The 24,050-nt window shown below is 38.6% G+C and overlaps 11 protein-coding genes and 2 non-coding genes across 13 annotated transcripts; 7 read left to right on the top strand and 6 right to left on the bottom strand.

Annotated features, from left to right (window-relative positions):
* The first annotated feature begins 796 nt into the window (after nt 1-796).
* SPOG_04039 (NLI interacting factor family phosphatase) lies at nt 797-2,643 on the top strand. Its single transcript, XM_013166301.1, has one exon. The coding sequence runs from the start codon at nt 1,078-1,080 to the stop codon at nt 2,074-2,076; it is 999 nt and encodes a 332-aa protein (XP_013021755.1). The 5' UTR covers nt 797-1,077; the 3' UTR covers nt 2,077-2,643.
* On the bottom strand, nt 2,427-3,962 carry SPOG_04038 (saccharopine dehydrogenase Lys3). The gene has a single exon (XM_013166300.1). It carries the CDS (start codon nt 3,838-3,840, stop codon nt 2,725-2,727), a length of 1,116 nt encoding a protein of 371 aa, XP_013021754.1. The 5' UTR covers nt 3,841-3,962; the 3' UTR covers nt 2,427-2,724.
* A 51-nt stretch (nt 3,963-4,013) lies between these two features.
* On the top strand, nt 4,014-4,695 carry SPOG_04037 (uncharacterized protein). The gene has a single exon (XM_013166299.1). It carries the CDS (start codon nt 4,085-4,087, stop codon nt 4,421-4,423), a length of 339 nt encoding a protein of 112 aa, XP_013021753.1. The 5' UTR covers nt 4,014-4,084; the 3' UTR covers nt 4,424-4,695.
* Nucleotides 4,696-5,302: 607 nt separating this feature from the next.
* On the top strand, nt 5,303-7,113 carry SPOG_04036 (ubiquitin-protein ligase E3). Its single transcript, XM_013166298.1, has one exon. The coding sequence runs from the start codon at nt 5,645-5,647 to the stop codon at nt 6,848-6,850; it is 1,206 nt and encodes a 401-aa protein (XP_013021752.1). The 5' UTR covers nt 5,303-5,644; the 3' UTR covers nt 6,851-7,113.
* On the top strand, nt 7,044-8,636 carry SPOG_04035 (phosphoribosyl-AMP cyclohydrolase/phosphoribosyl- ATP pyrophosphohydrolase His7). Its single transcript, XM_013166297.1, has one exon. It carries the CDS (start codon nt 7,133-7,135, stop codon nt 8,381-8,383), a length of 1,251 nt encoding a protein of 416 aa, XP_013021751.1. The 5' UTR covers nt 7,044-7,132; the 3' UTR covers nt 8,384-8,636.
* SPOG_04034 (copper transporting ATPase Ccc2) lies at nt 8,616-11,393 on the bottom strand (the record flags this gene model as incomplete). Its single annotated transcript, XM_013166296.1, has 2 exons — nt 8,616-8,649; nt 8,704-11,393. The coding sequence occupies 2 exons, from the start codon at nt 11,391-11,393 to the stop codon at nt 8,616-8,618; spliced, it is 2,724 nt and encodes a 907-aa protein (XP_013021750.1).
* Nucleotides 11,394-12,021: 628 nt separating this feature from the next.
* Nucleotides 12,022-13,271, bottom strand: SPOG_04033 (TIM22 inner membrane protein import complex anchor subunit Tim18). The gene has a single exon (XM_013166295.1). The coding sequence runs from the start codon at nt 13,203-13,205 to the stop codon at nt 12,726-12,728; it is 480 nt and encodes a 159-aa protein (XP_013021749.1). The 5' UTR covers nt 13,206-13,271; the 3' UTR covers nt 12,022-12,725.
* Nucleotides 13,272-13,838: 567 nt separating this feature from the next.
* On the top strand, nt 13,839-15,928 carry SPOG_04032 (peptidase complex beta subunit Qcr1). The gene has a single exon (XM_013166294.1). It carries the CDS (start codon nt 13,989-13,991, stop codon nt 15,360-15,362), a length of 1,374 nt encoding a protein of 457 aa, XP_013021748.1. The 5' UTR covers nt 13,839-13,988; the 3' UTR covers nt 15,363-15,928.
* Nucleotides 15,929-16,024: 96 nt separating this feature from the next.
* Nucleotides 16,025-17,365, top strand: SPOG_04031 (FRG1 family protein). The gene is made up of 3 exons (XM_013166293.1): nt 16,025-16,410; nt 16,461-16,922; nt 16,975-17,365. Exons 1-3 carry the CDS (start codon nt 16,190-16,192, stop codon nt 17,093-17,095), a joined length of 804 nt encoding a protein of 267 aa, XP_013021747.1. The 5' UTR covers nt 16,025-16,189; the 3' UTR covers nt 17,096-17,365.
* Nucleotides 17,366-17,417: 52 nt separating this feature from the next.
* Nucleotides 17,418-20,511, top strand: SPOG_04030 (origin recognition complex subunit Orc4). The gene has a single exon (XM_013166292.1). The coding sequence runs from the start codon at nt 17,561-17,563 to the stop codon at nt 20,297-20,299; it is 2,739 nt and encodes a 912-aa protein (XP_013021746.1). The 5' UTR covers nt 17,418-17,560; the 3' UTR covers nt 20,300-20,511.
* Nucleotides 20,315-22,767, bottom strand: SPOG_04029 (RNA polymerase II transcription elongation factor SpELL). The gene is made up of 3 exons (XM_013166291.1): nt 22,457-22,767; nt 22,196-22,404; nt 20,315-22,133 (listed from the first exon to the last, which is right to left on the bottom strand). Exons 1-3 carry the CDS (start codon nt 22,619-22,621, stop codon nt 20,861-20,863), a joined length of 1,647 nt encoding a protein of 548 aa, XP_013021745.1. The 5' UTR covers nt 22,622-22,767; the 3' UTR covers nt 20,315-20,860.
* Nucleotides 22,768-23,498: 731 nt separating this feature from the next.
* SPOG_16165 lies at nt 23,499-23,572 on the bottom strand. The gene has a single exon. It is a non-coding gene; the product is annotated as a tRNA-Asn (tRNA).
* A 225-nt stretch (nt 23,573-23,797) lies between these two features.
* On the bottom strand, nt 23,798-23,868 carry SPOG_16164. Its single transcript has one exon. It is a non-coding gene; the product is annotated as a tRNA-Gly (tRNA).
* Nucleotides 23,869-24,050: the final 182 nt, after the last annotated feature.

Below are 24,050 nucleotides of genomic sequence, written 5' to 3'. Positions count from 1 at the left end.
TTTATTTAATTATTTTTCATCAGTTTTCATTTGTTTACAATTGTTTCATGGTTCGCGAATTATTTGCTCAACACATTTTTCCCTTGTCCTTCTTTTTTATAAAGCTTCTGGCAATGCATTTGGCTGTACATATATATATATCACTAATTGCACTTCATTTCTAGCTTGGCTGGCAAATTCATGGATGTTTTTTTATTTTTTATTTTTTTCTCAGGTCATCTATAGACGATTTTACATTTTTATTAATATCTTCAAAATAACGTTAATAATGAAACCTATTATCCTGTTTTCGGACGATTTTACAACAAAAATATGCTTTTGCTTTTCATAGTTTTGTTATCGTTCGATACAACATTCATAACTTCGCTCAAATCCGATAGAATAAAGCGAGTCTAAATTGTTAGAAAAGTAAGAGAAGAGTTAAAAGCACTAAATAATATATGGATTTATTTATATGGTAGTCATTGTCAAACCACTCAGCTGTCCTTTACAACTTTGTGAAAATGGAACTAAAATCAATCTGCTAATGTTTTCTGTTTTTCTCTGTCTAATTGTATTGATCTAATAGGCCTTTTTGCGTCTAATTACTTAGATCTGAAGCCATGGAGCATCATTCTTTTCAGTATAGCAAGAATTTAGAAAACTACCATATTCCACGTTTCGCATTAAACGAAAACATTTATCTAATATAATTAAACAAGAAAAATCTCCGACTTGTTCTTCTGTCTCAATATCTTCCTGTGTTATTTTAGTAAATAATGTGACGAGCGTAAAATTCGCTATCCTAATTTGACCTAGACGACACGCCGCTTAACGTGCGCCTAACTATATTAAAACGGTTTGTCAAAAAAAAACAGGGAAAATTGGACTTAAAATTCCTGTAAATACTGTGGAAAGGATGAGAATAAATGCTTTAATTTCTAGCTACAAGAATCTGAATCAGAAATAACGTCGTGGCGATTTGCCTAATTAATTGAAACATATGAACAAAAGCAAAGCCATAACATTAAAGTAAAGCGATATTTAGATATATAAACGAAAAAGCTAGTGAGTTCTGTCTATATAATAAAAACTATAATGTCCACGAAAAGTCAGTCTGCGAAATCCGGAAACCGGGGAAAACCATCTTTTTTTCAAAGGCTTTTTGGAAATTTTTGCTCTTGTTTTCAAGATGCACAAATTGAGGATCACAACGAAAAGGATGCAACTGCTTCTAAATCAAGAAAGACATCGCTGTCTCCTACTCTCAATACACCGCATAGGTTAAGCCATGCACCGCGGAGTTCAGATTCAGATACGCATACGCATACGACTACCCAAGGACCCGAACGCGTGTTGGAGTCTCCCACTCCCGCGCGTACTTCTGTATCTTTAGAGTCTGCGTTTACCCCTAGTAATGTCAGTGAAAGAGAGGTTGGTGAGGAAACAGAACTTGAAAGTAATCATGTTCACTTTCGTGAACAACCGACTGAAGTAACTGAGACTCCTGAGATTCCTTTACCCGAAGTTAAACGATATGGAGATGGACAATGGCTTTTACCTCCAATCGCCAAAGAAGATGAAGGCAAAAAATGCCTCATTTTAGACTTGGATGAAACCCTTGTTCATTCTTCGTTTAAATACATTGAGCCAGCAGATTATGTTGTTTCCATAGAAATCGATGGCGTATACCATGATGTTAGGGTCGTAAAACGTCCGGGTGTCGATCTGTTTTTACAGCGAATGGGCGAAATTTTTGAAATTGTTGTCTTTACTGCGTCCCTTGCCAAATATGCAGATCCCGTCTTAGACATGTTAGATAATTTTCAAGTTGTTCGGCATAGACTTTTCCGAGAGGCTTGTTGTAACTATGAAGGAAATTTTGTTAAAGATCTTTCTCAACTGGGAAGAAACTTGGAAGATGCAATCATTCTCGATAACTCTCCATCAAGCTACATTTTTCATCCCTCTCACGCTGTCCCTATATCTTCCTGGTTTAATGACATGCACGATATGGAGTTATTAGATTTAATCCCCTTTCTAGAGCATCTGTCTCGGGTTTCAGATGTTTCCACAGTACTAAACTTACAGTTATAATAATTGTCCTCTAAAGCCCAAAAAAGCCTTTATGGCCGTTCTTTTTGTCAATCTTAATATGATGTTTTTCCAATTCTATATGGACATCAGCAGCTGTTGCGTGAAAATATATCTTGCAAACAGCTCAGCTTTGAAACCCTTCTCTTACCATACCCAAATTGGTAATATATATCATTCATTACATAATCTACGAGAGTTGCAATCGAAATTGTTTTGGTTGCCTTTATACTATATACATTACTTTCTAACACTGCTTGATGATGAAAACACACACTCTCTGATTTTAATGTTTTCTATTTTCACCTTGCACAGCAGCTAAAAGAATTTTGCATGTGTCGTACGACAGGGTTAGACCTAATTCTGATGTTTTTATTCATTTAATATTCATGTACTTTAATAACATGGAAGCTCTGGAAGCGAGTAAAGAACGTGCAACGTGTTTTTTTTTTCGTCCTACTCATACTGACCATTTATAATAATTTTTGATCGCAGTATTACATTCATTCAACACCTTAACGAAATCAATATATAATCTAAGAATTAACTAGATAAACAAACTCAGTATGGATTTATGACTTTCATTAAAGCAACTGTCTGTTGGAGTAAGCTTAGCAAGAGAGTGTTAAATGTGTTAAATGTATTACAAACTTAGAGTTTCTTCACCATTTCCTCGTAAAGCTCCTTAGCTCTGAGCCAGACGGGAGCGTGATTCACATCCTTCAAAGCAAGTAAGCTGGGAAGAAGAGCCTCACTGAAAGCTTCTGAGGATTCTCTAGGAAGCAAAGTAGGAAGGTGGTCAATTGAGATAACTTCGAGAGGCAAGGAACCTTTTATACCATCAACAGGAACGGTCGGATGATCGAATGTAGTGTTGACATCGTAAATAGGGATAGGATTGTTAGGATTGGTGGTATCGCAGCTAACATCGCATACCACGCGCAATTTGCGGGTAGGAACGTTAAGAGATTCAATGGTGCAAAACTTTGGGACGGGAGCACTGAGATAGATACAATTCACAAAAATGTCCGATTCAGCAATTTCACGGAAGGGGCCGCCTTTTTTAGTCTCATTAATATCCCACCGGAGAATATTCTTTTCAGGGATACCAACTTTTGAGGCCAACTGGCAAGCACCACTACCGCATCGTCCAAGAGCGCCAATAACCAAGATACGAGGGTACTCATTTTTATTTTTGCGGAGAGCAAGACGGATCTGGCGAGCAACGTGACGCACAAGAGCTTTCTCGTTGGGGAATGGACGGACAGGACCAAAAGGCTTTTTGGGATGTAAGATTTGGTGAGCCCAAGCCAAACATGAAAGAGCGGATCCAGCAAAGCCTGCATGGTAGCCGAAAGCAGCAACACGACGGCCATTATCGTCTTGTAAAAACTCCAAATCGTAAAGGAGACCGTTACCGCGAGGAAAACGAGACAATACTTCTCGCCAACCTTCTTGGTTTTTATAGCAATGAGCGAATTGAATATGAGTATGTTTGAGAGGACTATTGTCGTTTTCAGGAAGTTCCTTTAAACCAAATATATATGCGTTACTAGGAGCATTTCTCCATGATCCTTCAGGAGCCATTTCGAATCCTTCTCGCTCAAACTCCCAATCCTTGAAAGCACGCTGACTAGAGCGTTCAATGGTGACATGGAAGCCCGCATTCGCCAATTTTTTAGCGGTTGTAGGAGTCAAGGCGCTACGTTCCTCCAAAGGCTTACTTTCTGCACGTAACCAAATATGAGGGCCAGACATTCTAATCATACACTAGAACAGAGTTCCTTCTACTTCGACTTACGTTCCCAAAAAATAAAAGAACGGAGGTTTTCAGTAACCAAAAACTTTTTGTTTAATTTGGAAGAAAGATCGTCTTGATGATGGATACGAATCCATTTCAAGTTACCGTGTATACCTTGCGACTCTTTAAACTTGTTCACGATGGATCGTAGTAAGAAACGCGGTTCAGGCATAAAAAACCGTTTCTTTTGAATGTACCAGTGCATGAAGGATGAAGGACCAACAACACGAACAAGAAGAGCAATTGAAGGAAGTAATGTACCTGAAACCAGGTTATCAAGAAGAACCGTGCAGTTTGCAGTACTATTTTGATCAAATGGCAATGTGTTTGACGATTTCCTCGCAGATTCGACACTATTACCGTTATGGAGACTACAATAAATGTAAGGGAGCATTCACGGATTTTAAATGGTGTTTGTCTACAAAATCCAAAAGTCCAGAAGAACAACAGGAAATGCTGCAACAGCGTCGACTAGATCAATGGCTAAAATTACGGGAAGGACCAAATAGTGAAGATATTTGGAATGTGCGGACTCAACCAAAGGATTAGTTATTCCAGGGCACCGTTTCTACGAAGATACTGTCTATCAAGTTCACAGCCGGTTTTTTGTATATGGTTTCAACATATCTATTTAGGTGAGGAAAAATTTATGTAGATGTAATTGCATGTGAAATACTCTGTGGCTCTCCTTTCAAGGTGATCGACAGTCATTCTTGGGGGTCGAGTATTGAATGGATTAAAAGCAGAAAAATTATGGTAAAGAGTGATTCATCATTAGGAATGGAAGAGCTGATAGGTTGGAAAGAACTCGGCAAGAACATTTTCTCTTGTTTTAATAATGATTTCATGATTTTAAACGAATGGTGATGTGTTTTTTAATGGAATCCAAGATTCAAACAAGTATCTCAACTGTGGACGATCGAAACCATTGAAAAGAACCAGGAGTGTCTTGTCTCGCATAGCAGAATCAGAGAGAAGATTAGCTTTTTCTTTGATTTCAGCAACCGACCAAGATGTCTGGTTTATGTAAACTGATTATACTCTTCATCATTTTCCACTGCGAGTTTTCAAGACTTGAAAAAATGTGAGCTTCAACTACTATCTTTCATCATTTTAGCACAGCTCTTTCGCCCTTATATAGAAAAGTAAACCAGAACAAGACCGCTATAGCTGGACTGGTCCTGCTATAGATCTTACGAAAGCGTTTGCAAGGTCAACGGTATTGCAAGCAACTCATTTCATTCTTAAAACTAAAACGAACTCGAAGCCATGAACTGAAACTTGTTGACTGACCATCCATGATGTGGTGTTCCACTCTTCAAAATTTACTAATCCTTACCTACTTGCTGTGAAAGACAAATTCATCGTTTATAAAATAAAGAAAAAAAAAACTTCTAAGTTTAAGCGTCCACACCTTTTTATTCACTACTTCTTCCTTGCTATGGTTGGTAGAGATTCAGTGACAGGATTCGTCGTAAGTCATACCGTATCTCTTATATGTGGAAGGAACTTACAACTAGCAAGTGTCAATTGTACTGCCAAGGAAGATTTCCAACTATTAAACTGTGATTTTTATTTAAACGGGAATTTTAGTTTACTAGATTTCCTCATAGCTACCGAAAACCAGCTAAGACACTGCATATCAGAAATTTCAGTCATTGAAGCTTTGTTTTGTCTTTTTATTAAAAGTCAATTGTGCTCCTAGTTATTTTGAAAGTTTCGTAATTATTAGTTTCTGCGAATTGTAGACGGCAGCGACGAATTGATGCCATGAATTTCGAAGAGTGGCAGCGAGTGGAAGAAACGGCAATTGGGGACAAATGTCTACAAAAGTTAGATGAATTGGAAAATAATCTTCTAGCTACCAAGGATTCATGCTCCAAGGACCCTCAGAACGCGTCGAAGCAAATAAAGAGTTCTTGTACAAAAACAGAGCAAGTCTTCGATGATATGAAAAAGTTGGAAAAAAAGTTCAATTCTTCTATGAATAAATTTGGGAAAACACTAGATCGAAAATTTAATTTCAACTTAGAAGACATCAGCTTACATTCTTCGTTCGAAGACAAAAAGAAAGAGCTAAACACAGCTCTGGCTTTGCATTTTTTTCGCCAAGGAGAAACAGAAATTGCTCATTCCTTTTGTAAAGAAGCAGGCATTGAGGAGCCTCCCAACATGGTCCAGGCATTTACCCTTCTCAACACGATTCTTCAAGGAATTCGTCAGCATAATCTAGAATTAGCAATTGACTGGGCACTTCAATGCCGTGGATATTTGGAAAGAAAAGGAAGCAATCTGGAGTTTTTGTTGCATCGACACCAGTTACTGAATGAGTATTTTCAGAACGGGGATGTTTTAGCAGCTATCCATTACTGTCGTACATATTTAACGGAATTTCAAGATAAACACTTGAAAGAAATCCAAAAGCTAATTGGTGCATTGTTTTTTAGCTCTAGAAGTGCTGATGTTCTTCCTTCCCAAAAGAATGGATCCCAAAATGGCCTTTCAGAACAAGAGAAATTAAGCCAGCCTCCAAACGACATTCCAGAGGACTACCGAAAAGTTTTACGTCTTGACTGGAAGCATTTAGAGTTAATTTTTGTTCGTGAATTTTGTGCCGCTTTAGGCATGTCTTTGGATTCTCCTGTGGATATCGTAGTAAATGCTGGCTCAATTGCTCTCCCGGTTTTATTGAAGGTATCCAATATCATGAAGCAAAAGCATACTGAATGGACCTCACAAAATGAGTTACCAGTCGAAATTCATTTACCCAGCAACTACCACTTTCACAGTGTTTTTACTTGTCCTGTCAGCAAAGAACAAGCTACCGAGGAGAACCCTCCCATGATGATGTCTTGCGGTCATGTTATCGCTCGAGAAAGTCTTCGACAACTTTCAAGAAATGGCTCCCAACATTTTAAATGCCCCTACTGTCCTAATGAAAATGATGCTGATAGCTCTATTCGAGTTTATTTTTAATGAATTCTCTAATGTGATGGCTACGACTTGCTTTTCTATGAAAACTTGATCATTATAATATTATTAAAAGAAGAACACGAAGAAAGGATTGAATGCTACAATGCAGACTTTGAGTCTCACTGTTTCATCAATTGACTTAATGCCTTTTTATCAAATATTTTCCTTGTTACTTGTTTGCCTTTGTTACCTGAAGTGACGTTTTTCTTATAGTCAGATGTCCCTTGCAAAATCAGTGAAAACCTATTTTTTCGCAACCAGGAATTTTCTCTAGTTTTTTGAAGAATGGCTGTACTACCATTTTTTGATTTGTCGAAATATGAAGGTGATGGATTCAAAGCACTAGAGTGGCTTCGATACGTGGGTTGTTTAGAAACTCGGGTACCTCTTGAACACTTTGAAAAGTCTTTGGAAAAAATCAAAAAGATTTCAGGGTTTGTTGATTTGATTGTTGACACAACGACTGGATTATCCATTGAAGAATGCGTCAAGATATTGAACGCAGGTGCTCTGGCCGTTTTGGTGAATGAAGAAGTTTTGCAAGAACTGTGTGATATTTCTCCTAGTCGCCTCATTTTAAAGACAAATACCACTGATATCAAAAAGATTGAAGAGCTCTGTAGATTTGCTGGCTCTTTCCAATGGATTGCAAAAGAGCAAGACTATCCTCCTGACTTTTTTGAAAAAGCTAGTAAGCTAGTCCATAAATCGGTTCTGCCGGCCGGTGGAAATCGTATGCTTTATCTTGAATTTCCCCTCAAACCATCTATGGATACTCTAGCCTCTATTTCATTGCATTCTGTTGTTCCAGTTGTCACTGATGAGTATCTTACCGTCAACAGCGATGCTGAACCGGAAAAGTTGCATCTTGCTGATATGATTATGTTTGAAGCCAAGACCGATCGAAAGGACGACTTGTACTCTACTTTGGTTGTGAACGAGCTTGGCGTTGCTCTTGGCCTTGTCTACTCGAGTAAGGAGAGCGTGGCCGAGTCCTTGAAAACAGGTACCGGTGTTTATCAATCCCGTAAGCGTGGATTGTGGTACAAAGGAGCAACTTCTGGTGCTGTCCAACACCTTTTGCGTGTTGATTTGGACTGTGATGGAGACTGTTTGCGTTTCATCGTTCACCAAACTGGAAAAGGCTTCTGTCACCTCGATACTTTGCATTGTTTCGGCCATGCTTCTGGATTTTCTCAGTTGGAATCTGTTTTAACAGACAGAAAAGAAAATGCCCCAGAAGGCTCTTATACTGCTCGCCTCTTTTCCGACCCGAAACTTCTTCGTGCCAAAATCATGGAAGAAGCAGAAGAGCTTTGTGACGCCAAGACGAAGGATGAAGTTACTTGGGAAATGGCCGATTTACTCTACTTTGCTATAACCCGTTGCGTCGGCTCCGGTGTTACATTAGAAGATATCAGCCGCCATTTGGATTTAAAACATCGTAAAGTCACTAGAAGAAAAGGTGATGCTAAAAAGGATTGGGAAGAAAAGTTGAAAGATAAGGGAGGTGTTGCTAATACTGACTCTTCATGATTTTCTTTTATTCGTTGAGATTACTTCTTCACTTGCAATAGAATAAAAACAGAAAAAACCAAGAAAACAGACTGCTACTTTAATGTCCTGTTATCAATTGCATAAAACTAACCGCATGTTTTTACAACAAAATTGAGATTTTGTTCCTAACGTCATATTTCTATAAATAAAATCTTTTAACGATTAATCAAAAATTAAAAATAACAAAAACAAACCTTACTGATAGCTTTCTTCATAGAATATCATAACCAAACAGTAAGAACTTGCTAATAATCAATATGAGTTCAAATGTTTATACCTGGTTATCAACGCGTTCATACTTGTTGTGGGTAGAACCCCGTTTTAATTTATTTCGCAAAGCAGACCACAGTTTTTGAAGCTTCTGCTTATGAGCCTCACTTTCGAAATCGGATGCCTCATCAGTGGTATTATATTGTGCAGGCCTCTTCCATCTCTTCAGCAGTAGACTGCTAAGCGTCACACTAAGACTAGAGAACATCATCGCTGCGCTTGCCCACATTGGATTTAAATATATGTTCCAGGGCAACAGAAAGCCCATAGCCACAGGAATCATGCAAAGATTATAAGTGCATGCCCATACCAAATTATAGCGAATCCTTCTAACTATTACTTTAGCAAGATCAAGTGCGACAACGACGTCGATTAAAACACCTTTGCGAACAAGAACAACATCAGCACTCTCCAAAGCAATACCAGATCCACTACTTGGTGCGATACCAACATCAGCTAGAGCCAATGAAGGAGAATCATTAATGCCATCTCCTACCATTGCTATGCGATGTCCTTCATCCTTCTTTTGCTGAATGATAGATGTTTTCATTGTTGGAACTGCTTCCGCATAAACATCCGAAGATAAAATACCAACATCATAGGCAACTCTACGAGCGGTAGGCAACTGATCACCAGTAAGTAAAATTACGTTCTTCTTCATCATTTTTAAGGCCGAAACAGAGCGTGCAGCATCCGGACGCAATTCATCGATACATCCTAAAAAGCCCATAAATTCATTATCAACAGAAATCTGAACACATGTTAACCCATTGGTAGACGAAGAGGTTACTTTTCGATCAAATTCGAGGGGAATATAAATCTGGTTTTCTTTAAGCAACAGTGAATTTCCCAATAGCAAAGTAAAGACATGATCTTTATATAAAACTTCTGCCTTGGCTCCTTGGCCCGGGACCGCAACGAATGATTTCAGTTCCATTGGATAATTATCCTTAAGATTTTGAGTTTTTTCAGTAATTGCTTTGCCGATAGGATGCTCACTAGCAAGTTCCGCTGTATATACCAATCCCCAAAACTCGGCGGTAGAGATATCCGGTTTCTTTTGATTTTCCTCAACAACTTCCATTTGAGTAACTGTTAATTCACCACGGGTGAGGGTTCCGGTTTTGTCAAAAACCACGGTATCAACCTTGTTTAATGCTTCTAAAATATCACCTCCTTTAATTATAATACCATTTAAAGCACCAACACCGGTTCCGACCATAACGGCTGTAGGTGTGCTTAAGCCCAATGCACAAGGGCAAGCGACTACAATCACACTAATGGTTAACTTCAAGCATACAGCAAATTTCCCGATGGTATCATTAAAAATTGGGGGATGTGTCTTTGAAAAACTGACAAACAGGTACCAAAACACGAACGTTAACAACGCCAGACTTATGATTATGGGGACAAATATCCCGGCAACCTTATCTGCGAATTCCTGGATAGGAGCCTTAGATGTTTGAGCCTTTTGGACCAAATCTACGATTACCGCTAATTGCGATTCACGAGGGGACTTTAAGGCTTTGAGAAGAATACGACCATTTCCATTAACAGTACCGCTTAAAACAGAGTCATCGGCTTTTTTATAAACGGGAACGGGTTCACCAGAAACAGAACTCTCGTCTATATACGAAGAGCCTTCAATAATTATACCATCGACAGAAATACGATCACCTGGTCGAATTAATACTACATCACCACGCTCAACCAGATCAGTCTCTACATCAATCTGTTCACCATCTTCAAAAATAGTCGTATTCGATGGAGCAAGGTTAAGAAGCTGGGAGAGAGCAGCAGACGTAGAACCTTTTGCTTTGCTCTCTAGATATCTTCCTAGGGTCACGAAAGACAGAAGCATATCGGAAGTATCAAAAAAGATGAGAGCTGGTCCATCAGAATCAGAATGGTGAACTCCATATAGTAGCATAAAATAGATACTAGCTAAAAAAGCAGCACTTGAACCCAAGCAAACTAAAACATCCATATTTGCAGTACCTCGCTTCAACGAACGGTATGCGGTTTTATAATATACTCTCCCCACTCCGAATTGTACCGGAATTGATAATAAAAGAGTGACCAAATCGGAAGCACAAATGCCAAACAAATGAGGCACGAGAAAAACATTATGCATGCTTTCGCAAGAATCGAAAATTTTAGGTAGAAACATTACCAAAATAGAAAAAACGATGGACACAATAAAACGAGTCCTCCACACCCTTGTTTGGTCTAAGCGTTGAAAAGAGTGGACTCTAGAGGACATGGAATCTACAGGTTTGAAAGTACATGTGACATCTAAAGATTGCAATTCTTTCAAAATCGTTCGAGGACCAGTTATCTCGGAATCGTAGCTAACACGGATAACAGCATCTGGCTGGGTGTCTTGACGAACAGATAAAACTCCTTGCATGTCAATCACTTGTCCTTGGACCTTTTCCAACATTTCTGGACCTAATGGAGATGAAAGATAGTATAAAGCAGTCTCCCCATGTTCACCTTCCGACGTAGAAATGATAAAAGCGTCAAACCCACAGTCTTCGATTTTTTCTCTAATGTCCTCAGGGGAAATTATATTCATATCGTGAACAGCAACGGCACGTTCCAATAATAACGACACGGTAAACTGATGCATACCCTCGGCGGATTTTAACATAGATTGGATAGAAGCGACGCAGCTAGTGCAAGTCATTCCTTGCACATCAAGAATTGTAGTAACCATTATTTTAGTTTTCGTCTTATTATAAAGGAATTCAGAGCAACAAATAGTAAAACGAAAACAACGAAGAATCCAGACCGGTCCTAAAATGAAATTGAAAAGTCTGTACCAAAAAGCAAAGTTTGTAAGATAATTGAAAAACAAAAGAACGAGTTAATAAATAAAAAACGCAATCAAATGAAATGAAAAATGAAAAAAGACTAGTAGAAGGTACTAGGAGAAGTAAAAGAATACAGCCAATTATTAGGAAAGGCACCAGCGAAAAGGTATAAACAGGAAGGATGTAACAAAGACACACTTGAAGTGACTTTGAGTAGATGTATGGACAAGGTTTACAAAGAGAAACTGCTACACAGGTTTTCTAATCCAAACAAACGATCTGACGAATAGACCGGGTAGTTGTGCAGGAAAAAACACTTCTCAAACGCTTCCTCGATAATTTACAAAAAAAATAAAATAAAGGTCGATTGAAAAGCGAAAATGACAGGAAATATGAAGGGGTTGCGAATACAAGGTGTAGCTGTACGAATATCAGATAACTGAAGTGATGAAGTTTAAATACTTTTACCCGAGATATCTTCAAGAAAATCTTCCTGATCAATATAAACAAATATGTCAACTATACAGTGGATGGAATAAGAGAAAACTATTAAATTGATTGATATATTTGAAATTTCGAATCCCAAATAATCTACAAGCTCTGATTGCCTAAACATATCCGATATCGTCTCATTCATAAGATTTTCGTTCCTGAATAGCAGTTTCTACTTTGTTTCCTTATATATAATCGTTGGGCTGTCGTATCTATTATAGGAATGGATACGCCAAATTCAGAATCAAACATACAGTGATGCAGCAACTTGCTTAAACAAAAATTAGTGAGAGGTAAGAGAAATTGGATGTTTTCTTTTAAGAAACGTTACGTAGCAAAGGAATGGATCAGCAGTGTGTTTCCAAAGGTACAAAGAGAGGAAGAATAAACGAGCACGGCAAAGGAAATGTAAAATAAACAAAAACTGAAAAAAAAAGACAACGAACTCAATGAAATCTCTTAGAACGAAAACCTGTAAGGAGGACGACTCGAACCATTGTGAACATGCAATCACTTGTATGCGTTATTAAAATCGAGAGAAGAAACGACAATTTGGGGTTAGGCAAGGAAGAAAAAAAAAAAGGTTTGCAAACGTAAAACTTTTCATTGAGGGGGGACATTGAATAACCTTGAATTATTATACTAGATGAAAAGGTAAAAAAAATAAAAATAAAATAAAAAATCAAGACTCCAATGGGAGAAATTTACCTAAAAGGACACAGGAAAACAAACAAGCTACATAATTATGCTTTCCAAAGTTTCTTAATGCCCTCGGTCAAGCCTATATCGTTCGTGTTAAATTCATAAACGCCAATGAGAGTAAGGACAGTGAAGCCACGGAGGATCCAATGCATAAGAGGGCCAATACGATGGAATCTTCGCTTAGGGAAATAGTCAATGATACATGACTCAAATCCTAAATGAGCGTGTGTAATCATAGTGCAAGCAAGGGCGGCATCCAAAAGAGGATGAGATGTACCAGCGAAGAGAGGCATCATAACTTGTGGGACCATGGCAATTGCAACGATACGTTCGAAATTCCAGTGATAGCTTCCATGAAGCTTACTAGGAGGAGGAAATACTGCAGCATCATTGACTGTCCCCTTGATGGATTGAGGAGGAGGAGGGAATATTTGTCTTACGGAACTAGTAGTAAACGGTCTAGCAGCAAATAAAATAGAGCTTTGACGAAGAGCACCAAATCCAAGACGTGTCTGCAACATGTTTGAAATTCCAAAATGGTAAAAGACAACAGCACAGTATAGGCAGTCGGTGAGTTTATATTGGCGGAATCCGCTCCTATATCATTGGTGGAGATGACATTGAACGTTGAGCGCTAACGATGCCATACGGCAGTTGATAAAAGTATAGTGAGTCGGAACGAAATGTAGCAAGGCATATTGGGAAATGATAAAGTAAACAAACACGGGCAAGGAAGTAAATAAATCGATAAAAATGAAAAAATTCAATGTAAGAAAAACATTATAGTATAACAGATATAACAGAAAAGGATTGAGAACAAATATATAGAAAAAAGAGGACGCCCCTATGTTTTTGTAAGGAAAAATACAAGTGTTTTGATTTCTGTTCCTTCTTATGAATTCTCACCAGAAAATGTGAAATCAACCGAACAAACAATTAATGAGTAGCAAAACTTTCAAATTCTATACAAATCCATCAAAAACCAGCATACAACAACAAATAACTTTCCTTTCTCAATGCTTCACAATACACTGGTAAAGCAAATACATCATCAAAGATCTGAGAGGCATAGCAACCATATGTCATCCTCTTAATAATACAAGCATATGTTTATAGTGGATTAGTAAAATTCGACCAAATCGAGATTCGAACTTTGGAATTCTAGCGAACCTCATTGGTAGTAAACGCTACCAGGACTTTGTGCGGACGGCTCCGCGACGTCGTTACTTACTCTTAACCTTTCCCATCCACATTGAAACCACCCAACTCTTTCGTTTGGATTTGTTTTACAGTTATCATTTAGGATGCTGAGGCTTTCGAATTTGCCAAAGCTCGCACGTCGGTTTGCAACTTCTGCTTTACCCAAGACGGAAACTACAACTTTAAAGAATGGATTGACCATTGCTACTGAACATCATCCCTATGCTCAAACAGCCACGGTTCTCGTTGGTGTTGATGCTGGATCAAGAGCAGAAACCGAAAAAAACAATGGCGCTGCTCATTTCCTGGAACATTTAGCTTTCAAGGGTACGAAAAACCGCTCCCAACGTGCTCTTGAGCTTGAATTTGAAAATACCGGTGCTCATTTGAATGCTTACACTTCTCGCGAGCAAACTGTTTACTATGCCCATGCTTTCAAGGAGGCTGTTCCCAAGACTGTTGCTGTTTTGGCTGACATTTTGACCAACTCTAGCATCTCTTCCGCCGCTGTCGAACGTGAGCGTCAAGTCATTCTACGCGAACAAGAGGAAGTTGACAAAATGGCTGATGAGGTTGTTTTTGACCACTTGCATGCTACTGCTTATCAAGGTCAAGCTTTGGGTCGTACCATTTTGGGCCCCAAGAGAAACATCGCTTCTTTAACCCGCGATGATCTTCTTCGCTACATTAAGGACAACTACCGTAGTGACCGCATGATCCTTGCTGCTGCTGGCTCTATTTCCCATGAAGAGCTCGTCAAGCTAGCTGAAAAGTACTTTGGTCACTTGGAACCTTCTACCGAACAACTCTCTCTTGGTGCTCCTCGTGGTCCTCAACCTCGCTTCATCGGTTCTGAAGTCCGTATTCGTGATGACTACTCCCCCACTGCTAACATTGCCATTGCTGTTGAGGGTATGAGCTGGAAACATCCTGACTACTTTGTCGGTTTGGTCATGCAAGCAATCATCGGTAACTGGGATCGTGCTATGGGTGCTTCTCCTCATATGGCTTCCCGTTTGAGCTCTGTTGTCCAACAAGATCAATTGGCCAACAGCTTTATGAGTTTCAGTACCAGCTACAGCGACACTGGTTTGTGGGGTATCTATTTAGTAACTGAGAATCTTGGACGCATTGACGACTTGATTCACTTCACCCTTCAAAACTGGGCTCGTCTTACTGTTGCTACTCGTGCTGAGGTCGAGCGCGCCAAGGCTCAACTTCGTGCTTCCCTTCTCCTTTCTTTGGATTCCACCACCGCCATTGCTGAAGACATTGGTCGTCAATTGCTTACCACTGGTCGTCGCATGAGCCCTCAAGAAGTTGACATGCGTATTGAACAGATTACCGAGCACGATGTTGCTCGTGTTGCTAACGAGATGATCTGGGATAAGGATGTTGCTGTTTCCGCTGTCGGTGCTATTGAAGGCCTTTTGGATTACAACCGTATTCGTAGTAGTATCTCTATGAACCGTTGGTAAATGGAGTCTCCCTTGGACCCTTTACTAAGCTTTCCATTTTTTGTCTTTTTCCTTGATTCTTTTCGGTAGATTTTCCTATGCTTCATCACCCTTATGATTTGTACGCCCCTTGCTTTCTTTTAAATTCAAGTCCTCCTTTTTTTCTTTCGTCATGCGATTTTACATCCTGTCTTTTTTTGATGTGATGTTTCTATTTTCCGATAGAATCGTCTACGAAAAGCGAAAAGTTCCTATCTTGAATATGAGTTTCTTGACAGGCTTATATTTTCATGGTTAGATCATGAGTTAAGCTGTTGTCATAGTTGACTTTCTTGCTGCAAATTCCTTCAAAGCCCATGACAGATTGTTATCAACTCTAACAATCAATTCCTTTTTACTTTTTTTTAAGCTTCCGGCATTTCCTTTTCTCATAATCTCCCTTCTCATATAACAGAAAATATCATTATTTCTAAACAGTCGGTTTAATACACTGAACATGTTCGCGTAGCAATAGTGTAATAAAAGCAAAGTGACCCTGCCGGTTTTCAATCGTTGTTATGTTACAACTGCTGCTTGTATCTTTCTCCCTTTTTATTTTAGTTGTAAAGTAAAGTTTAAACAAAAAGATGTAGAACTTTCTTTAAAAAAAAAAAATTTTAACCTATTAACAAGTTTTACCTCATCGAGTATGGCGGTTCATAACTCTAGTGTGCGTTTCTCCACATTACGTTTGGAAAACACCTGAGGTAAATAAGAAAGGATCTCTCAGCAAATAGGTTGTGCAAAATTCGTAAGAAGATATACTGAAAGATTAAAAAGTAAACTTTTTACCAATATCATTCTTAAGCATGCCTTCGCGTTTATCTTTTAAAGGGGATAAAAAAGTGTATGTTGAGCTTTTTGACCAAATTGTTTCTTCGAGGTTTCTAACGTTTCATTTTCTCTCAGTCAAAAAAAAATCAAAAAAATCATCAAAATCTTTAAAGTCGGCTGTGGAGTCTCAGGAGAATGATCCAATATGGACCGATGCTATATTGATGGAGGATCTCCATGGTCCGTTGGTATTATAGTATGTTGAAATGTACGCACGAAAATACTGTTTAGCTGACGATTCTTCAGTCAAAGGCTTGATACCACAGTAATCTCTTTAGGCGTAGAAGAAGTTCAAGGAAGCTGCGTAGGAATTTTCTTGGATCCGCTTTCTTTAGAACCTGATAATACTCGACAAGTGTTTGTCGCTTCCGATATGAATGGAAATATTGTCCTAAAAAGCTTCCTTCTGAAGTATCTTTCTGTTGGCAAAGAGGGAGACTTGTTCAGCAGACGAGAAGCCATTGGAGCTGAAGAGCAGTGGGTTCTTGAATACTTACATGATGGTTATTGGGCGTGGAAAAGCATGTCTAACAATAAATACCTGGAGTGCTTGCTGAATGAGAATGACACCTATCTGTTTCGCTGCACATCTGATACGGTGACTTTCACTTCAAAATGGAGAGTACGAGTTCAAACTAGATTTCTCAAACGGTCATCAACTCAGACTATTAAAAAACCTACTGTACACTCTGAACAACTTGAGGCTATGTACGTTTTTTGGTGTATACTTTGCTCAACTCTGTTACTAACGATTCGATAGGGCTGGCAGACCATTGTCAGCAGAAGAGAAAAAAACGTTAAAGCAAGCTAGTAAAGATGGATCCTTACATGAAGCTTTGCTAGATCTTCGAGTTTCCAAAAAGAGTGACAAATATGGGTAGACATATATAGTTTGCATTCTGTCATTAAGAATAGACAGTAGAGCCATCAAACTCAAGACTTAAAAGATTGGATTTAGACGTTTTGTATTATGAATTCTTTTAATATTAGATATTATGGAAAAGCATGACTAGGTACTCTGTTTGTTTAACATAGTTCACATGCTTTATAAATGGGTACGAAACCGTAGCTTTTTGTTTTCCTTCTTTTATTGCCATTTAGTTTCATTTTTCTATAAATATAAAGCTTACTTCTATTTATATAATCAAAACCCATAAGAACTTGCTTACTGGTAATTTATTTTTGGAGTAACATTATGCGTAACGTCTACAAAACCCGAAATACACCTGCGAGATTTACTTTGAATCATTGTTAAGGCTTTTTAAGAACTCCAAACTTAAAATTGAAATTTTACCTGTACATTAATAAGAAAACGCTGGCGGGATGCATTTTCTGTGAAATTTGATATGCGTGTATCTCCAGTAGCTGAAAATGAAGTGTTTCAGGACACTTCCCCAAACACTACTGTTGACGAAAAACATGATACTCTAAAAAATGATTATAATTTAGATGAAAATAATGAATACGGTAGTGAAGATGAGTCAGAATCGGATGAGACAGAATACAAGTCAGCAGAAGAATCACCGTTGGATGTTATTGATCATGAGAACGAAAAGGATGACTCTATAACTGATGCCAAGTCTTCTGTGCAAAAAGTAGATCCAGAAAATCTGAACGATGATAATGGCTCGAATGAGACCGAATCAAATCGATTGGAATCAACGGGATCTGATCACAGCGTTAGAGACGAAGTAGAACTCTCGAAAGAAGAACAAGAAGCCGAACCCGTTAAACGAGGTCGTGGACGACCACGGAAATACCCCCCAAAAGAACCCGAGGAAGCTGGCCCCGTCGTCAAAAGAAAAAGAGGCAGACCACGAAAAACCCAAGAAGATTCAGCAACTAACGAAGTTTCTTATAAAAAGCGCGGTCGTGGAAGGCCTCCGTTAAAGAGAGCAACCGAGTATTGGACGACTGTAAATGAGGACAATTTAGAAGATAAGTCGATTAATGATGAAAAGGTGTTTTCGGAAGCAAAAGATGAAAATGATGATATTCTTGAAACTGACACTGATGAAGATGGGTCCGACTCAACCATTGATTTAAATGTGTTTTCTCCAAAAAAAAAGCGAGGTCGCCCTCCGCTCGATAAACAGGAAGAAGAAGATCCTTCCTTAATTACAGGTAAAAGAAAAAGGGGAAGGCCTTCCGGGAAACAACCGCTTGTTGAAATTCCTACCCGACCGGACGTTGAGCAACCCAAGCGAGGCCGTGGCAGACCTCGAAAAGCACCACTTAAAAAGCCTGCTTCTGACCTTAATGATTCTAGTGAAGACGATGACAATACCGAAGATGATGAAACGGAAGACGACCTGACATTTGGAGAAAGTTCTGAGTCTGCACCGGTAAGAAAACGAGGATGGTCACCTAAGCATCCACTACAGTCAAATATAGACGAAATTAATATTATTCATTCCGATTTTCATCATAAGCAGGAAGTCCCGCCTATTTATCCTCCAAATTTTTCAAACGCTCAAGCCGCTCAGCCTTCTACACCCTCTTCTCCATCCTCATCTTCTTCTACTCCATCTCCTCCTGCTACGCCTTCAAACAAGACTCCGAATCCTCCTATGAATACATTAGTTTCTTCGATGAATCAACATTTGGCTCCCGAACGGTCATTGGTAAATAATAGCTTGCCAAAAAAGGCAAGTTTCCAAGTAACCGTAGTTTCTCCTAGAAAACCGGAACCCGCTTTAAATCACAAAGAAATTACTGGCAATCTCATCTCTGAATTGGGGTTTAATGAAGTTAGTACTGAATTACAAAAAATAAAGGCGTCTGTAACTAGACGATTAACTGGGAAGGAAAAAATTCAACTTATAGGACATGAAGAAGAAAAATCTAAGCTTTATCAGTGGGCACAGCAAACTGTCTTATTAGGTGAAGGAAACTCAGTGATTGTCGTAGGCTCGAGAAGTTCTGGAAAATCATTGTTGGTCGAGAGTGTGCTTCAAAAGGCTAAAGTTGAAATATCCGAATCTTTTTACACTGTACGACTAAATGGAGCTTATTTGCACGATGATAAAGTAGCTCTTAGAGAAATCTCACGCCAATTGTCGGTTGAATTAGAATCTTTGGATTCTGAAGACGCTATCCGCTCCGAAACTAGTTTTGCAGATACTTTAACGAGACTTTTGGCTACTCTTTCACACCCATCAGATTTGGGAATCACGAAGGATGGATTTACGACATCTGCATCTGTTATATTTATTTTAGAAGAATTCGATCTGTTCGTGCAGCATCCTAGGCAGATGTTGCTGTATAATTTGTTTGATATTGCTCAGTCAAGGAAGGCTCCAATCTTAGTGATAGGTCTGACTACTCGATATGATTGTTTTGAGTCGCTCGAGAAGCGTGTAAAAAGTCGATTCAGTCATATGGTTATTCATACACCTCCCCCTTCTTCTTTACTGGAATTTTTGGACGTATATCGAAATGTTCTTACTATTACCAATAAGGATTCTATATCGAAATTAGCTCTTGAATGGAACAGCCGGGTAAATAATTTATTATCTGACCCTTCGAGTAATATGCACAAGTTAGTACAATATCATTATTATTCAAGCAGAAATTTACGAATGCTGTACGTCGATTCTTTAATTCCTATTACGTCTAGATCAGCGTCTCAGCCACTTTTGGATGATGCTGATTTCTACAGGTTTAACTTGAGAGTATCCGATCATAAAGTGGAACTTGTCAAAAACTTAAGTTTGCTAGAGCTAGCGCTCTTGATATGTACTATTAGATTTGAATCCAGAGATATTCCAGCTTGCAATTTTAACAGTGTTTATCAGGAATATCGCCATCTTCATCAACGTACGGTACTAGACGCAGTGGCTTCAGGTGCGCTTGCCCATAGCTTTCGCTTATGGGGAAGAGACGTTGCTTTAGAGGCTTGGGAAAAGTTGGCTTCAGTAGGATTAATAGTTTCTCTGCAACCAAATTCGGAAATAAGTGGTGCATTATCAAGGGAATGCCAACTTTGGCAGCCAGAGGTCGATCTTACTGTTATTACTGCCGCTTTACGTGAACACAAAAGGTTACCGTCTCATTATTACCGTTGGTTAAAGGATATTGCTTAAGAGCTAGAGTACTCGCTATTTGTTTGGGCTTGAGAGTGCTATCTTGAAATCAATGTTAAAAACTCGTGCATGTGACTATGAAGTTGTCAAAGGATTATTAAACTTAAGTTATATCATGTTCTCTTCCTTCTTTGAGGATTATTTATCAGTTTGTGTATAATTATTTTTGTATATAAAGTATCAAGAATAAATAAATTCATTCCATCAAACAATCGTTTTTGTCTTTCTTATAAAATCGTTGCTAAATCGACAGAGTAGGTTTGCATGTCTTTATGAGAATACATTGAATGACAAAAAGGAAAGTAAGTTAATAGACATTATGTCCAGTTCGTAATCCATTATATGAAATATTCATAACAGTCGAAAACTACAAGCAAAAAATCTCAAAAGGGTTTATTTTCTTGACCAAAAAGTGAAGCAAGGAAAAGACAAGAAACACAAATAAGAAAAAAAAAACTTTTGATTGACATATGATGAGAGATATTATATATGTAATATATCGATCACTTCATGTTTAGAAAAGGACATGCTCATCATTAATCATGTGCGAACGGAAGAACACTATGTTGGTAAATCGTCAGATGCAGCGTAAAGAGTATTTTTCCAGCTTTTCAGCTGAGAGTGCAGCGATATCAGTTCACCTTGTAATGATATAAAATTTGGATTAGCTGTGTCGTTATTATTGTAAAAGGCTGAAACTTTTAGGTATAAGTCTTTATACTGAGGATACGTTTCCCGAAAACGCATTGCTAATGCCTTCATTTCCTCCTCCGTGTATCTCTGCTGTCTTCGTTTTTTTGGTTTTGTTACATTCTGTTCTTGTTTTTGCTGCAGGTTAGAAGTATCTGATATATCCCCGGACGAATGCATGCCAGTGCGAGCATTGAATTGAGAATAAGATGGAGAATACATTTTTCGTTTGCCCTGAGGAGAAGACAGATTCGAATAATTAGCGGAAGAAGTAGGTGAGGGTATATCAGAAACAGGAGTACTCATGTTCCCTGTGTCACTTATAGACACAGCTGAGCTTTCTGAACCAGTGCGGGACAAGTTGGATGAAGTTTTGTGTTGGAGAGAAGATGGAGGAGAATCAGTTGAAGAGGACGATTTTGGATATTTTTGGTTATGAGGATGTGGATTAGAGTTTAATATAATATGTGAAGTGGAAGAAGAAGGCAAGTTTGTGTCCACAAAGGAAGGGGTCAATACCGATGAAGTAGGAACATGAGTAGATGACATTCTTTTATCGACGTTGTGTTTTGACAACGGGTTCGAAGACTTTTTGCCTGAAGCTAAAGAAAGACGTTCGGGTGCATCTTGTGGTAGGCCTAATTCGTTAAAGGCAGAAGTAGCCCGCTGAATTACCGTGAGCCGGTCAGCAACACTGTAAGGCCGCCAGTCATAAACCCTAACTTCTTTATAAATATTTGGAAACAGCTCCCATTTTGCTTGATGATTTTTCCAGGCAATATCTGGCAGCAAAGAACGTAGCTCAGCGGATGAAGCTTTTGTACGTTGCAGAAGAACGTCCTCCTGTTCCGCAGCGACAGCTAATAGCTGAACAACTCTCGTACGAAGGTCCAGTCGATTTTTCAAAGACGAAGAAGAGGTGGAGGGTGATGATACTGCCGGATGATCAGAAGGCAACCCAGCAGGGGAAGTCGGAGAAGATGAGGGAATTGGAACTGATGATGATGGGATATTGTGAGCAGATGACTTTGGAAATGCAGACGAATTTAACGGACGATGAAATGGTTTTTGAGTTGTTCGATGCGGCTTTGGTTTTCGGGAGGCTTTGGTCGCGTTAAAGCCCGTATCGTGAAGGGCAACGATTCTATAATAGCTGGTTAGGGAATCAATTCTTGATGAAAGGACTAAAAAAGACCCTATTCATACCTCTTTTCGTCTTTTTCTTTTTGTGCTTCTTTCGTTCGACTTTTCACTCGTTCTGCCATACGACTGTCGAATTCTCGACGCAATTGGAGACGTTGATATACCCGGCCTACAAGATGGAGAGACCGAGAATCATTCAGCCTATATACTTCATGAGGTGCTGTTTCTGGGATTGAAGTGCATGTATAAGACCTTCCTCCAGCTATGACGGACTGGAAAATGTCAAAGTTAGTAAATAAGTAAAAGACGAACGAGTTGACATACTACGCCTGAATCAGTGCAGTTTAGATGGATATTTTCCAAATTTTTTGAAAGATGATTTTCAAGAAATTCCTTTGGTAACTGTACCGACATTAGCAGAGGGGATTCCTCCTCTGTTCCGTCCACTGTTACAGGAAGAGCATCGCGGATGCTATTGTGTCGAATCATTCAAGAACGACGGAATTCGAAATTTTGCTTTTTTCTTCCTGTAAACCTAGCGATTCTCGATTCTCTGGTGGACGGTGGGTATCCTCAGTATAAGTTAACAGGGTAAAGACAGAGTCGAGTTTTCCTATACGTTTTAGTGCTCTTGCTGAAGGCAAGGACCAAATGTAAGTGAAAAGTAACATAGGTAGCAGATGTTAACTGAGGTCCATAAGAGTTGGAAGTTTTACTTTTCTAAGTATGGGATTGTTTCTATTTTATTTGAAATACTTTCTTTTCCTTTTTTTTTATATGAAGGGTTCTTGTTTGATGCATTTTCACTTCACTTTTGATTCAATATTCTGGGGTTTGTTTACGTGTTTTATTGCGTAAACAAAAAGAGAAGGCATAATAAAACTGTTACTGCTTAAAAATCTCTTTGATGTTTCTCTTCGTACAGACTATTAGATAATTTAACATATATATATATATATATATGTATATTTACATGCAAGTAAATAAATAAAAAAAGGACAACTACCTGTTCCACACATGAAAATATGCTTTCCTTCAATTTTTTTTTCTTGCGCTACCAAATATCAAAACCGACTTTTTGCTCTCAATTAGATCGTTTAATTTTTTATTACTATTTATTTTTCTTCCGTTTTGCGAGCCCTGGAAGGAACCCGAAAGAGCCAACACTCAGACCATGGCATCGTCTCATTCCAGCATGTTTCCTTCATGATAAAAATAGCTAGCAACTGCTAGTACCAATAAGACAAAATTATGAACCTTCCATCATTGTCGAGCGTCTAGTATTCCTTAAATATAGCTAAAAAAATAAAAGATAATAAGAACTCGTAAAATGGATATCTTTTCAAGTAGATTGCCAAAAAGCGAACGGTCAGAGAGGGACTCGAACCCTCGACCTCATGATTAACAGTCATGCGCACTAACCAACTGTGCTATCCGACCTTTTATGGTACTTCCATCAAATAAGACTAGTATAACCCCTTTTATTTTCGTATTGCGTTGTGATTAATTTACTTGTGTGAAGTTTTTTTGCTGTTTCTCTGTTGTCAATACGGTTTGCAACGTGAGGAGGCCAAAAACATTTAGAATGAAGTGAATTCATATGTCCCGTTTTACAGAATTTGGTAACTATTTTTCCATTCAAAATTGAAGGAAGAAAAAGTTTTTTGCTTCGGCCGGGAATCGAACCCGGGTCGCTTCGATGGCAACGAAGCATTATACCACTAAACCACCAAAGCAGTTGTTAGAAGTTGAGGTTATTGATTAATATTTGTCACATAACAAAAAATTCAATCTGCCAAAGCACAAGCTTATTTGTGAAGTGTCATCGAAGTGTTGTAGGCATCAATGAATGCAAAAAAAAAAAAAATAAAAAGCATTACGGATTACGATGATGTGTAGAGGAATAAATTTATTGGTT

This window comes from Schizosaccharomyces cryophilus, assembly GCF_000004155.1.
Source record: "Schizosaccharomyces cryophilus OY26 unplaced genomic scaffold supercont4.1, whole genome shotgun sequence".
Lineage (NCBI taxonomy): Eukaryota > Fungi > Ascomycota > Schizosaccharomycetes > Schizosaccharomycetales > Schizosaccharomycetaceae > Schizosaccharomyces > Schizosaccharomyces cryophilus.
The sequence above is the reverse complement of the archived record's forward strand: the minus strand, read 5'-3'. Positions and strand labels throughout refer to the sequence as shown.